Source organism: Chelonus insularis, unplaced genomic scaffold (genome assembly GCF_013357705.1).
Source record: "Chelonus insularis isolate UGA/USDA-ARS -01 unplaced genomic scaffold, ASM1335770v1 contig_93_pilon, whole genome shotgun sequence".
Lineage (NCBI taxonomy): Eukaryota > Metazoa > Arthropoda > Insecta > Hymenoptera > Braconidae > Chelonus > Chelonus insularis.
The window spans coordinates 2,271,275-2,286,324 of NW_023276782.1; the positions used below are offsets into that span (position 1 = coordinate 2,271,275).

Sequence of the window (15,050 nt, forward strand, 5' to 3'; positions counted from 1 at the left end):
CGAGAATCTTGAACGATTTAGCTCTTATTACTGACTGAAATTAAATCATTAACTTCTTTGTTTATTACATATAAGTAATTCAAGTCCGAGGAAATAAAATGTCTCTTAGTGAATTTAATTAAAGAAAATAGTGAAGATCTAATAGTTTTTTTTTTAATAATGGAATGATGGAAGGTAGAAATGAATTTCTAAGTTTCCGAATTCATAAGAAATATTGAGATAAAATAAGATGTTGGAACAAAGATATTTTTTGTTCATAAAGATATTTTTTTTCATTTCAGATAAAATGAATACTTCAGTGGAAGTTTATTTGCATTTTACATTACTTTCACACCATCTACAGTATTTTAATATAAATTCATAATCATTTCTATTCATAAATTTAATATGAATGTTTATATTACTTCTGTATTTTAATTTTCATTTCTCATCATAGAACTACTATTCAAGCTTTAGTGAATGGTACATCATTCATTTCACTTCAATAGTTTATTTCAATTATTTAAAGAAAAAAAACTTTTCAATTTTAATAAAGAATTTTTTCATTCAAGTACTACTAAGATGATGCTAATGTAGATTGTTTCCAAGTACACGTAGCATTATAATTAATTGTTAATAATTATCATGAACACGTTTATTTAAATATTTTATTCTAGTAGGTGACAATAATAATCAGAAAATTGATTAAAAGTACTGAATACTAAAGTATTAAAAATAATGCACCATCTATTTCAAAATTTCAGTAGTCTTCCCTCATCATATGAATAATAATGTTCAGATGTTTAATAATAATAATTTAAAAAAAAGGTCTTATTTTCTGTCAAAAAAATAAAAATTCCAATGTTTCCTAAATTGACAATTATTCGAAGCGATATTACAATAGTTAATCAATTTTTTTTACAAAAAAGTAAAGTAGTATTCGATTTCTCATTTTATGTTTCGAAAGTCAATAACGATTTGAGATTATTCGAGAAGTATCATTAAACGAAAATAGCCCGAAGGTGATTGATTTAAAAAATGCAATTGGTATTTTAAGATTATTGGTGGCCGGAAGTACTTGAATATAATATTCGAAGTGCGCAGTAGTCCATGAGCCAGACACACACGGGACCTGTTGCTGTCGAGTTTACGGTGTTTTTACGAGCGACGTTACAGCCACCCCTGAGTACGGGGGTTGAACGTTCTCGTACTCTCTCACTTTTCTCGCGATATCTTCGGCCCACTCGTTGACTATCATGTCCTTGGCTCTTCTATTTCTCTTGTGTACTCCCTTTAATTTCATACCATCACTAACAAACACTTCTTTGAGTAATCATTCTAATCATTTAACTTATTTATGAAAGCTTTTGAATACTTTATGAGATATTAAATTAAATACGTGAAAGTTTATTACAAACAATAAATTTTTAATCAAGTCAACATTACGTAAATTCACTTTTATTTCTTGTATATTCAAAGAAAAAATATATAACGAAATTCCCGGAACATTTTTCATGGTTTTAAAATCTAGGATAGTTTGTAGTGAGTTGGAAAATTTATATGATCATGCAAAAACTTCTATGCTGTGCCAAACTTTTGTCTCGCACAATTAGAACTCGCGCGTATTATTCATATCTCCCTGCTGGTTGACTTTATTCACTTTTTCTATCATTATATTCTTTATTATATTTTTTTTTGTTATCTCATCTTCTTGTAAACTTTTTATACTTTTTCGGAATTTCTGCAGTACTTTTTAGGATTCTGAATAAGTTATTTTTATCTTTCATACATTTTTGAATGAAATTTACTTTTATGATTGATATTTATTGAATTATTCATTTTTAATATATTTTTGTAAATAAAAATAAATTTACTAAAAATAGTTTTTATTACTAAAATGAGTGAAATCCTTTAATAAAATCTGCAAATCACATTTAATATATCTATGAATATAACTAATTAGAATAAGTACTAGAAAAAAAATGGATATAAATAGAAATATTAAATAATATGACGATTACGTAATGATTACATGAGTCTAATTACGTTTGAAAAGGGTACATACAAGAACAGATAAAGAACATGAAATAAATCAATCTGTTTCGACTGATATAAATGATACAATACAAACTCTTTTTTGCTCTATAATCTATTTTAGTAAACGTTGAAATTAAAATTTGAATTAATTAAAATTCCCTAGAAGTTAAAAAAAATTTTAATGTCTGATTTGAACTTAAAAATGTTAATATTTTTATTAAAATTTACATTCACTACATAGAATTATGAATGCAAATTATTATAAAATCGTTATTGAGCCATAATATCGATAGGAAAATATAAAGATTCTATATAAATATACACCTCCTATTCAGTAATCATGAAGATTATTTTTAAAGTCAAATTAATGAAATACCAAGGTACATTTTATTATAAATATTAAAAAATTTACTTATAATAATGATAAAGGGCCTGCTTCCTTTTAGATATTAAATAAATGCACGAATTCATTACAGGATTTAAAATTTAGGTCATTATATTCAGAATGTGATTATACGCCATGTCGTGCTAATCGATTTTCACTGTATTAAAATATTAATGATTTATTTATGGCATTTTTATGGTAATATAGAGAGCAGTTAACAAACTTTTTAATCTAATAATAAAATTGAATGAATGAGTCATTACAATTGACGTTATTATGAATACTTTAGAAGATGATTTAAATAGTATGAAAAATATTTATAATGTATTGGTAATTCGAGAGAAATGGACATAGTTCACCTGTCAGTTTCGTTGATTTCCCATCGCCCTTTCATTTTAAGTCATTTTAATTCTCCTGATCCCTGTAGGTCAATAACTTCCCTCATTCCCTACAGTTATTTCTTTTTTAACAATATCATTTTCTTGACGTTAAAAAATTGCACAATATTATGGGCAATATTGAAGAAAAAAAAATACGTTTGAGAATATTTTTTTCATAAGTTCATCACGCAAGATAGCAGATGAGTTATGGTTTATAATAAAGTTTATTAAGCTAAAAAAAACTCGAAAGAAAAACAGTAGTATTTTTCTGCATTAAAATAAAGAGTTATAACTAGTGAACGTTAATGATACGTTTTGGAGTAAAGCAATATTTATTAGAGTGTGATTGTTAATAGAAGAATATCTTAATTTAAAATCGGAAAAGCATTAATCTTATCTTATCTACTTTCTTCTGTTATTTTAAAAGAATAAAGAAAAATTAATTACCGTAAATTTACTGACTTTATACATCGACTCTATTCTTGTCTAATGAGATGAATTTTCATTTAAAAATTCATTTGAAAGGCTTTTCCTTAATTGAAGTAATTTCATCATATTATTCATTTTTATTATTTTTCAAAAATAATATTTCCAACTCAATAACTACATTTATAGTCTTTTACTGGCAGTTTGATACTTAAAAAAAAATACATCAATAAATATAGAATGTTTAGCAATAACAAATTGATTGCAAAAAATATTGTGCCTTATATTTAAAAAAAAACGGTCATTTTCCCGTTTTTCTTAATAATTTATTATAAAAAATAAATCGATATTCTTTTCAGTGAGAATTATGAATCCCTTTTGGCTAGTAGATTTGAAAATATATGAAGCTGAAATTTACCTTACCTAAAGAAGAACCTAATGATTCACGAAACGAGATTTTCTACGCCCTATGCAATTTCCATATCATTATCATACGCTTAAGAAAAAGCAACCACATTGCATACATGTAAGATAAAACGATTTCGGCAACTGTTCAATTACTCTTTATCATTCAAAACTTAACATGAATATTTGTATATTCATTTAAAAATTAATTATTTTTAAAATCAGTTAAATATGTTATTTTAATGATCAAAAGGTTAATCAAAGTGCAACATGTGTATCCTTATGGAGTGTAGTTAAATAAAAAGAAATTTAAATGGAAAACATTTGACGAGATGATGTAAAAAGAAGAAAATTCACGACTAAACAGCCGGTTATGGAAGTAGTCTCCGGGTTTACGAGGTTATTTTACTGGATTTTTATGATATAACATAACCTACACCTCCCCGAAGTTTACGGGCTCGTGAGATTTTATCACGACATAACGTATGGTTTGTTAAATCGTTTTCTATCCAACGTATGTCTATGCACATCATTTTTATTTTAAGACTCAAATGTATATTAACTTATAAATCAAACATACTTGACTGTTAATTATGATATGTGCTCTATGATTTCCTATACAAACTCAACAAGAACTTTGTTGCACTTGTCATGTCTTATTAATTTTAAATAAACCGTACATTCGAGTATTACGTAATGAATAATCAACCGCCATCAATAAATCATCATCATTTAAATATTGATTATCAACTAATCGGATATTTATGGAATTTTTGATACTCACAGGCAATTGAACACTTTAAATTGATATTTATTGATCCTATTTAATCATTTTGTTTGTAATTAAAAAATAGTAACATGAAAACAAATGTTATAAATTTATTACTAAGGTAAATTTACCTATTGCCAACTACTGAAGCAACATTATATTCATTTCCATCAAATAGAAAATTAAAAAAGAAATTTATTGAAAAAGCTGGGCCATTGTGAATATCTATTCATTGTTAAATTAGATATTTTTTAATAATAAATATCTTTAAATTAATATTTACGACAAGACCAAGCTTTATACACTAGCTTTATGCCTAATTCCGACCACCAAATTTACTTTGTCTTAATTCCGACCACTACTGTGCCTAATTCCGACCTACCTAAACAGTGGATTATTTTGTTTCAATTAATTTTAATATTATAACGACAAATTAAATTATTTTGTAATTATTATTGATAATTTATTGGAATTTAACTTGATTGTTAATACACAAAACGATTGGCAGCCATTTGGTAGTTTTATTTTTCAGAAGAATCGAACTTGTACAGATCAGAAAACTATAAAAACACACACATCTGTCATGTTTTTGGCTATTTCCTGATTTATCCAGGTCAACATTGATTCTTGTGGTTTGTAATAATCAATCAGACATCAATTGTTGTGTGATTCACCGAAAATTTTATTATAAAAGATAAACGTTACGTAAATGATTTATAAATTAATTCTATTTAGCATTGGTAAATAGGTATTTTTTGCAGTATTACTTGATTTAAAATTTATAATTAACTATTTATAACTCATTGTTATTATATTTCAGCTGCTATTGCGATTATCCTAAGGCCGTTTAATTTGAATTTTAGTTACAATTGTATTTATTACATTACGCTTGACTATGTTAGTAATTTAAACGATCATTTATATTTGATATCTGTAATTGCTATTAAAATTTGAAATTTAATGGCTTAAGGGAACATACACGTAACTGATATTTGCTTAAATAATTATTATATACAATAAATCTTTGACAAATATAAAATAATAAACAAACGAAAATTCATACTTCAAATGCTCTGATGAACATTTTTTAATTAAATTAATTTTAAAAATCATTATACTCTGAAAATAGTGTGCTTCTTTAGAGTTAAATTATCTCAAGATAGATATAAAATAATTTACTATCACATAAAAAATTCAAGAGTATTCCATATTTCCTTCAGACGTCAAGATAATTCCTAATACAAAATTTTCTTCACATGGTTGAGATCAAAAGTGACTATTGATCACTGAGAATGAGTGTTGATAAGCATCACGATAGAGAGCATACACATAAACAACATGTGGGAGAAATAATTCGAACGAGATGTATACGAGTCAGTGGTAAGAGATATGCAAAGGAAATCCTGAGCAAGTCGATGGCCGTAACAATGACATCCGGTGGACGACGTTCCATAATTAAGGGCCGTACGAGTATGATACTGCTAACGGGTTCCATGAGTATGTCAACATGTTGCCTAAAGACTATTTCTACACCCTTTTTTATACTTGACATAATTCTTGATTTTATCTTATCCAATTAAAATCGTCTGCAAACGATTTTCATTAACTTATCAAGTAAAACAAAATTCCTGGAAAGGTCAACAAATAAATTATTTTCTATTTTCCTGCTGTCTACCACACAAAGAATGGAGAAGCATTGACTATTGATTGGCGATATTCCTTTTGTCGGTAGATCGAAGGCTATAGAACAGAATCGATGCTTCTTTCGATAAAAGACGCTTCGTATTAGACACACTGGTTTTATCGTTCAGCAAGCGTTTCGCTTGTCCAAGAATCCACAATGTAATTCTGTGTATCTCTTCAAGATATCTCAAAGTGTCTAGTCGAAGAGTCTGTTACTTTCTATCTTGATTATTGAGTAAGCTGTTATTTTTTTTTTTATCTATAAAATATCATTATAAAACATTTCTGGACAATTAAGTGTCTAATTTTGTTAAATAGTTACCGATAAATTGATTAAAAAATTTTTAATTTATAATTCATTTGTATTAATTTAATTTTATTACTAAAACTGAGTATTTTTAATTTTTTATCACGTTGAATGTATAAGATTTGTTACTTCTTAATAGAAATTTAAATTACATATGACCTGATGTAAATATCACTTTATATAAGTCATTGCTGATAAATTATATGTGTATTTATATTAATGTTTCATGAAAAAAAATTATGAATGTTATTTATTAATTAAAATTGTTTTTTTAGATTTCACCAATGATAGAATTAGTTTCTACTTTTTATATGTCATAAAATTATTTATGGGCCCAAGTGAACTTTTACTTATGAACGTAAACATGTATAAAAAAATAAATTTAATCAAAAAAAGCACATAAGTTTCAGCTTTAAACCTCTACATTTTTAAAAAGATATTTAAAAATTTTTTTTCCAAATAAAATTTTAAAATTTTGTCAAAGTTCAACATTTAAAGTAATAGATATTTTTATTGATTATTATTTTTTTTCTTCATAAAAAGCTCTATTAAATGTAAAAAATATTAATTAAATTTTATTTAGTACATCAGTATTGTTATCTTTTTTTTAAAAAAAAAAAAAAACTTTAGTTTAAAAATTACGAGTATTTGAATTTGCAACTTCAAACAAAAATTCCCCGAGTTAATTAAAAATATGTCAGCAAAAGGATTCCTAAATTTGTTTCAGCCTTTAAAAAGGTCAGACAAATAATGTCGAGGGTCATAAGTTTCATTAGTTATTACCGATCACAACGTCACTGTTATTAACCTCGAAGATTCGTTAGTTGGCGGTGTAAAGATCTAAAGTTGAAGGGATCGTTGAAAAGGGAAAAGAAAAGCGAAGAGAAGAAAAGAAGCGATTGCAGAGGTAAAACGTACGCGGACCGGAGACGGCCGGTTCACCTTGACTGCTTGGCAGCTCCCGCTTGCTCCTGCACTCGCTCTGCATGTGAACACGATCACCAAAGGAATATGCTGTTATGGGAACGACAAGAAAACGAAAAGGAATATGTATACCTAAGCTGAAGGTACTCTGTGGACCACATTCCAGGTTCACGTTCAAAAGACAAGTCATCCTTTATCATGAAATCCAATCGACTTCGCACCTTCGAACGTTCATTGCATCCATTGACCTTTGAGTTTCTTCAAATTTATATTATTTTTCGTATCAAATTATCATCATTCTCGAAATGATTTTAGCTCAAGTAGTAGCTATAATTAAATTATTTCCCTATTAAACTGTTGTGCAGATACTAGAATCCACTGAATTATAATCTTCAAGGTTTCTCAAACTGTTTTTTAAAATGTGATGAATATAAAAAACGTTAATATTACAGTGATTGAATTAAATTTGAGATAATACTTTATCATCAAAAATTCTTTTCACTTCACTTTTTACTATGTGATAGATGTAAGCAATGAGTATTGAAGTAACTTTTCACATCAAAATATTTAATTTAACAAGAACAATATAATTTTTAACCGTAATTCATTGAATAGAATTATTGAAATAAAAAGAAAAAATCCAATAAACTGAATAACCAAAAAAATGTATAAATGTTTTGAGCGAATTTCAATAGAATAAAATCAGTTAAGAATAGAGAAAAGATTGAAGTTGAAAAAACCTAATCGACACGTCGACGTTGGATTTGAATGAGAAAAGTCAAGTGAAATGAGAAAGAAAGAAATAGATAGATAGACGCCTTGGAGACTCAGTGAACCATCGTTGTGTTTCTTAGACTGGAACTCTCCAAGTCTTTCTCTGATATTTTTTACTTGCAGTCGCCAGGAGAACTCCAGGGAGGGAAGTTTGAATGAAAATAGATGGAAAGACTAGAACGGAGATGCTGCCTTCGAATACGGACGATATTCTAGAGCGCCAATGTCGAGATTCCGTTGACTTTGTGTAAGAGGGAAATATCTACTTGGGGGGAACATATGGATACCGAAAGAAGAAAACAGGAAGACACAAGTAAAAAAGGAAATCACGACCAACTTTTCTATAAGTTTCCTTCTTTGGCGACTTTTAAGAGAAAAGAAAATAAAATATTACCAAGTTTGTATATATGTTCTACTCCTATATACACATCTATGATATTGGTTAAATAATTTTCATGAAATTTAAAAAATGAAAAATGATCACACAAATAGGTAAAGTTTAACTGATGATTTAAAGTATAAATTTGTTTAGTTACCTCTCTATTCAATAGGATAGAGTTACTTCTGGGCACGTGCCAGTTTGAGGACTCTAACTCTACTCACTATACAAATATTGTCTTCAAATAAAAAAGATTCATGAGTATGTAAACGTAACCATACCATTACAATCGTATCTTTACATAAAATATATGTATCTTTGACTAAGATCTTATTTTATTTATCTGACTTGAAGTGATCTAATGATAAATATCTATGTACCTAGTCTACATTATCCAATTAAAAAATAAATTACTAAATATTTTAAATCAACATCACAGAAATTCAATATTTATCTACAAACAATACTTCATTTAAATTATTTGTTGATTTTACATTAAAACAACAACTGTTTAGTTCAATATGTTTTGTATTTTTTCATAATACTCCAATAATAAAAATAAATCAATAATTGTGATTTGTACTCCAAAATGATTTAATACCATTTTCAATCTATTATTATTATTAAAAATTATGCTTATTAATTATATTTAAATTTCTATGACTATTCTTATTTTTGAAAATGATACAGTTTATAATAATCATCCTTAAACTTTTTTTATATAATTATATTATTCTATTAAAAGTATAGTGTTTTTTTCATACACATGAAAATGTTACCACTTGAACTTTAAGCTACACACCGTAATTCTTAACATTTTCCAAGTCTTTAATAATACTTGTACATACCCAATGAAGGTTCAAACAATATTATTATCATTTCGAAACGTAGTTACGATAATAGCAACTGAATAAATAAAAGGAATCTCTGTTATTATGAAACATTGCTTCAAACTAGAAATTAAATTATTATAATAATGATTATTATTATCAAGAATTAAAGTAAATATCATCATTGTTGTATTTATTGTTTTAAAAAATAATTATGGATTAAGTAAATAATTTTATATAAAAAATCACTGTCAACAAATTTACATAATAAAGTTGCTTTATGCAAAAATATTTAATACTTTTATTTTCATCTCAAGATAATTTGAAATTATTCATAATACCAACGTCCAATCTAATATTACGTAGCAGTTCGACTTTATCTTAAACTATAAATAAACGAATGGTATATTATCAATGAATACCTTCACAATGTGAAATAATCCAGTGACTACAAGAATGGAAAATATCTCTCAGCTATGGTTCTATAGTTATATCGATCTGATGGATATACATAAATGTATTTTTAAACACTTAGTAAAACCTTTATATTTAAAAAAAGCATTTATCTGCTTTCGTCTTGTCTGTATAGACATCCAAGGGCTGTCCAAAGAAGAAACGTTAGAGGAGATTAAAAAGAAAATGAAACTTATGAACTTTTTGGAACCCAGAAAGATGAACAAAAAGAGATAGGCAAAGGTAGAAAGGTTCGAGGTTAAAAATCCTGCCAATTTTGAAAGGTTATTTTAAGGGATTCCTAGAAGTACAGCTGGATGTAATATGGAAATTTGAAAGAAAATGCCTTTTCCAAGTTAACTGAAATTTTTCAATGCTTAACAAAATCATAACCAAGTCCTATTAACTAATTTAGATAATTCCACAGAAGAGATGAATTAAATGAATTTCTGAATGATGTAATAAAATATTTGATAATACTAAAAACGAGTAATGATCATTATAAAGTGAAGAAAGATCTGTCGAAAAGGGTTTTGATGTATATTATCCAACAATCATGAGTCAAGCGCTGATTATATTAAATGGCTGGTAAAATGGTCTGCTTAACATAACGTTTATCTGCTCTTCTTGGTTTTAGTACTTTCTCACTGCCTCGTCAGCCATTGCCCATAAACTCTCTCCTGTCGACTACCAAGTCCTTTTCTTTCAACTTCATCTCGTCCGGAGTCACTTCTCCTCCCCCATCATTTTCATTTCATCTATCGAAGCCGGTCTCTCTTCATCCCTACGTGAGTGCTCTCACTTCCTATCCTCTCAGCATCTCACTCTAAAACATTCTCTCTATCTCACTTAAACTATACAGGGTGTCACAAAATTCACCACAAGCCATATGTGTCACATCTGATTTTATAATTCTAATTAGAATTTTATATGGAATTTTTGACAGATGAAAGAAATAATTAATAAGTTCAATTATTCATCTGTCAATGTTGAAGAAAAAAATTGATAAATATGAATGGAAATAATTTTAGAAGACTGAAAAAAACTATTTAAGGATATAAATTGAGCAATGAAAATAAATAAATAAATAATTTTGTAATTAAATTTTAGAGTAATGAGAAATAAAAAATGATATAGTGTGAGAAATATTGAATTTGAACAATAATTATTGAATTAAATGAGATGAAAGAATATAAATTTTTGGTCGATGCATATGGATAATGTACGATATAAAGCTAGTACATACAATACAAAAACATTTCTATTATCTGTCTCTCTCAAGTTGAGTCGAATCAAAACCCGTTCGAGAGTCGTTCCCGGGGCGAAAGAGGCAGCGACGCAGCTCGCCGCGGTCGTTCCCCCTTGAATTGTTGGAAGAAATATACATACTCGTATATGCGTGAACGCACAGGACGCCATGGAGATTGTGAGGGTGCAGAGTGAGAAAGAGAGAAAGAAAAGAAAGAGAAAAGGAATGTTGAGCAGCAGACCGAAGTGAGAGCGAGAGGTAAAGTCTCCAGCTAGGGCTTTGTAATGCTTCTACCTCGATTCACGAATCTGATGCCATCGCCCCTTTCTCTTGCCTTCCCTTTCTTCACACAAGGGTGCAACGAGAAGAGATAGCTTGAGCTCCAGACCATAGTAATGGTTAGAATTATACATATATATTTCTTTCCCTATTTTACACACTTTTCTCTCTTTCTTTTTTGTCCCTAAATTTTCAAGACAACAGTTTCCGACTGGCCCAAGGGGAAATAATTGTGCGTTTTGTGGTCTCTTGATCTCGGCGTAAAGTAATCCAAACACGGCATAAAAATTATGTTTACGAGTTTCAAATGGCTAAGGAATTACGGCCCCCCAGCAGCAGATTATTTTTTAAGAGACACGATCAAATGATTAAGAAAATGACATGAATATTTATAGACTTGTTTGATTTTGTTACTCTAATTGTTGTGGAATTATTCAAAAATCACAAATTTACTAAAAAAAATATGATTTTCAAAGACTGCATAATTTTGAGTTATACGATAGTAGAAATGACCATCATGATCAGACGTTATTCAAGTAATAAATAAAATATAAATGGTTCGAAACCACCGAATAATACAATTGCTTGCAGTGATAAAAGAGATCATATGTATTACAGTTTTTATCTAAAGTTTAGTTAATTTACGTGTCATAAAGAATTGTTGGAAAATAGATAATATTTTTTATAATCATATCAATGCTTTTTCATTCATTTCCAAGTGTTATTCAAGCTTATTATTCAACGTATAAAAACGTGACAAATATTTTTATCAATAAATATTCGAAAGTAGTTTGGGAAACAAACCAATAAATAATGCTCCAAACTAGCTATTGTAAAAAAAAATAACAAATATTAATAAACAATATTAAAAACTTTTGAAATTGAATAGAAATATGAAATTTACCAACTCATAGAAACGTACGATTATTCACGGACTTTATGGTACAGAAAAAAACTGTCACAAATTTGATATAAATGATAGATTTATAGTTTAATAAATTTTTAAATCATTTTTTTAAATTTCATGATAATAAAACACTTGTCCTAACACTATAGATATAAAAGAATCATTAATTACATAGAAATTCATCGAAAGTTGTTGACAGAAAGCAAACAAATCTTCCATCATATATGATATATGTTTTAGCCAAGAATTTTGTTCATAAAGAAAATAAACTAAAGAGGATAAAACGATTGCAGAGAAAAGAACTCACCTGTTTTTTCTTTGATCTCGCATAGTACTGAAAATAATGCCGGCTTCATTCTGTGGCAGTTGAGAGTGTGTTTTCTAAGAACAAACAAAAGACAAAAAAAGTAAACACTGAGAAGAACCACCTGAGTAACTTTTTAAGATCAACGTTACAAATATGTAATCAGTTTAATAAAATAAATAAAGCACTAGCTTGATTCCTTAATTGCATTATGATTATTCACGAGTAATTCTATATCTTTAATAGCATTCCAATATCACCGATAAGCATCGTTTAACGAGATAATTATACATTCAGTAAATGCACTGTTTTTTTACTATTTATCTCGTAAAGACTTTAATAAAATTAATGTGTGTATTCTATTATCAAAATTATATAATAAAAAAGTAATTCTAATTCAAAAATATTTGATATTAAAACAGAATTTAGATTTACTCCAAAAACATATTTACCTAGCTTGTGCTTCATCAAGACTCTGATCTGTAATATTCATAATTTGTTGTAAAATTTCTCCAATATCCTGCTTTCTTGCCTCCACAGCTTGATCAGGCCCTTGGGTCGCCGTCCCATCCACAGGACCCATATTTCCATAGCCCCCAGTATTTTGGGCCCCTTGACCCTGGCTTCCACCCATTAACCCAACACTAGAACCTCCGTGTTGTAGCATTTTTAACTTTTATGTGATATTCAAACTCCAATTGAATAACTTTTACGACTATTTAACTTTCCAATAATTTTTATTCCAATTTCACGTACTAATGTTGCATTTGAAAAAATATATACAAACACGTTATTAACTCCAACAAAAACGACATAAACTCTCGCGCGCAGTCACTAATTTTTGAGGTTATGCCACCTTTCTTTGTCTTGATCTTAGACTCTTATGAATGTGAATGGAGATGACTAATTAAATAAACAAAAATAGTCTCTACTTTATATATAATATTATATCGTAGATAAATTAAGCACCCACAAAAGAATATTTATTGAAGTTTATTTCAAACACATCTATTTGACTCTAACTTGTTTTATTCTCTCTCTTTCTCTTCTCTCGTATACACACACGCAACATAAAATGGTGTATCGTCTAGTTTTGACGGATTGTCGAGTTTTACGTATACGCGTTTTCAAGGTCGCCTCTCCGCGACGTGTGTTCCCCTTCCAGCTACATTCGTCTCCTGTTGTGCACTTTATCCCTTTTTTTCTCCTCGTCTTTTATTTCGTCACAACAAACACTCTTTCTCGTTTTCCTGGGTGGACAACACACTCCGCGCACTCTCCACCTTACAAGGCAACGCTCCGACCGTTTCTGTTGCGCTCCGTCTGGCTTCGCTGCTTCGCGTTTCTCAATTCCACCAACTTGCTCTGCACGCGTATGCGTGCGTCACTGAACTGCCGACAACGCATGTGTGCGTGTACCACTCGGCGGCCATCGTTGTTTTAACCAATCACAATCGCTCATTTGTCATCCCTTACTCCCACTCTCGTTGTCTGTCTCTTCTCCTTATTTATTCCATACTTTTCTCTTTTCCTCTCACCAGAGAGAAGAATTCTCCGTGAAAAACATCAACAGTGTTTCCCTCTTTCAATACAACTTGTTACTAAACGATGATCTACACAATTCAATTACCTGTTTCGATTTCGTGAAAGATGCTCCGTTTGTAGATTTTAGAGAAAATGCTTGTATCGTCATAACTTTTTATTTTACGTGTAATATTCTAAAAAAAATGATTGAAATTATAATTTTAATATTTATTGATTAAAAGACAAGTGCTTCCCTCTTTTAAAATGAAATACAACTCGTTACTAAAGTATGCTAACCTTACCTTGACAGTATACACAGAAAAAAGAGAGAAGATGACTCATTACTGTGTTACACTTCTCAATTTAAGAATTATTTTCATAAAAATCTAAATATGAATGATTTTTGTGAGCACAGCATTAATTACTATCAAAAATAGAAACAGCGAAAAGTTTCTGTAATAACCTATACTGTGTTCATGACCTGGACTAACGTTTATAGCTAAAAAGCCGGAGATGGAATTCGCTCGGCTGTTAATTAGTAAAATTATTAAAATTTTTTAAAACAGTCATAGATGATTTATGAATAAAAAATACAATTGTTAATTAACTAAAATTAATTAATGATTGGTGAAAACAAGCCAAGATATTTGTAACAATTAAATATATAGAGGACAATGTTGAACAAAAATGAACTAATGAAGTTTTCGAATAACAATGAAAACTTTTAACTTCCTTATATTTATAGATGAAGAATATTACTATTAATTAAATAATTTATACAATCATACTATTAATGTTTTTTGAAAATGATATTCTATCATCATGAATAACATTGAATCATATTAAATTATTATTAACAAAGTCTAGTCGTGAATCGTAGTCCTTTATCGCTTATGATAAAATACATATATTCTTATCAAATATAATTCCAAGCTATAAACTTCTTAGTCGCCAAAAAGAGAGATAACTATTTATCATTACTTCCCTGCTTCGTTAGTAGTCCTTTTTTTATTAAAAAAAAAAAATAACACAGGAAAAGTTCAAGCTATGAGCCTT

General features: G+C 28.5%; 1 protein-coding gene across 4 annotated transcripts in view; it reads right to left on the reverse strand.

Annotated features, from left to right (window-relative positions):
- exd (extradenticle) overlaps nucleotides 1–13,866 on the reverse strand; it is a 34,105-nt gene extending 20,239 nt beyond the window's left edge. For 2 of the 4 annotated variants that reach the window (XM_035092091.1, XM_035092094.1), the window contains exons 1-2: nucleotides 12,923–13,866; nucleotides 12,474–12,547 (exon numbers count right to left, since the gene is read on the reverse strand). In XM_035092091.1, the coding sequence (XP_034947982.1) occupies nucleotides 12,474–12,547; nucleotides 12,923–13,137 (289 nt within the window). In that variant the 5' untranslated portion in view covers nucleotides 13,138–13,866. The remainder of the gene's footprint in view (nucleotides 1–12,473; nucleotides 12,548–12,922) is intronic. The other 2 variants (XM_035092093.1, XM_035092092.1) reach the window with 2 other exon arrangements.
- Nucleotides 13,867–15,050: the final 1,184 nt, after the last annotated feature.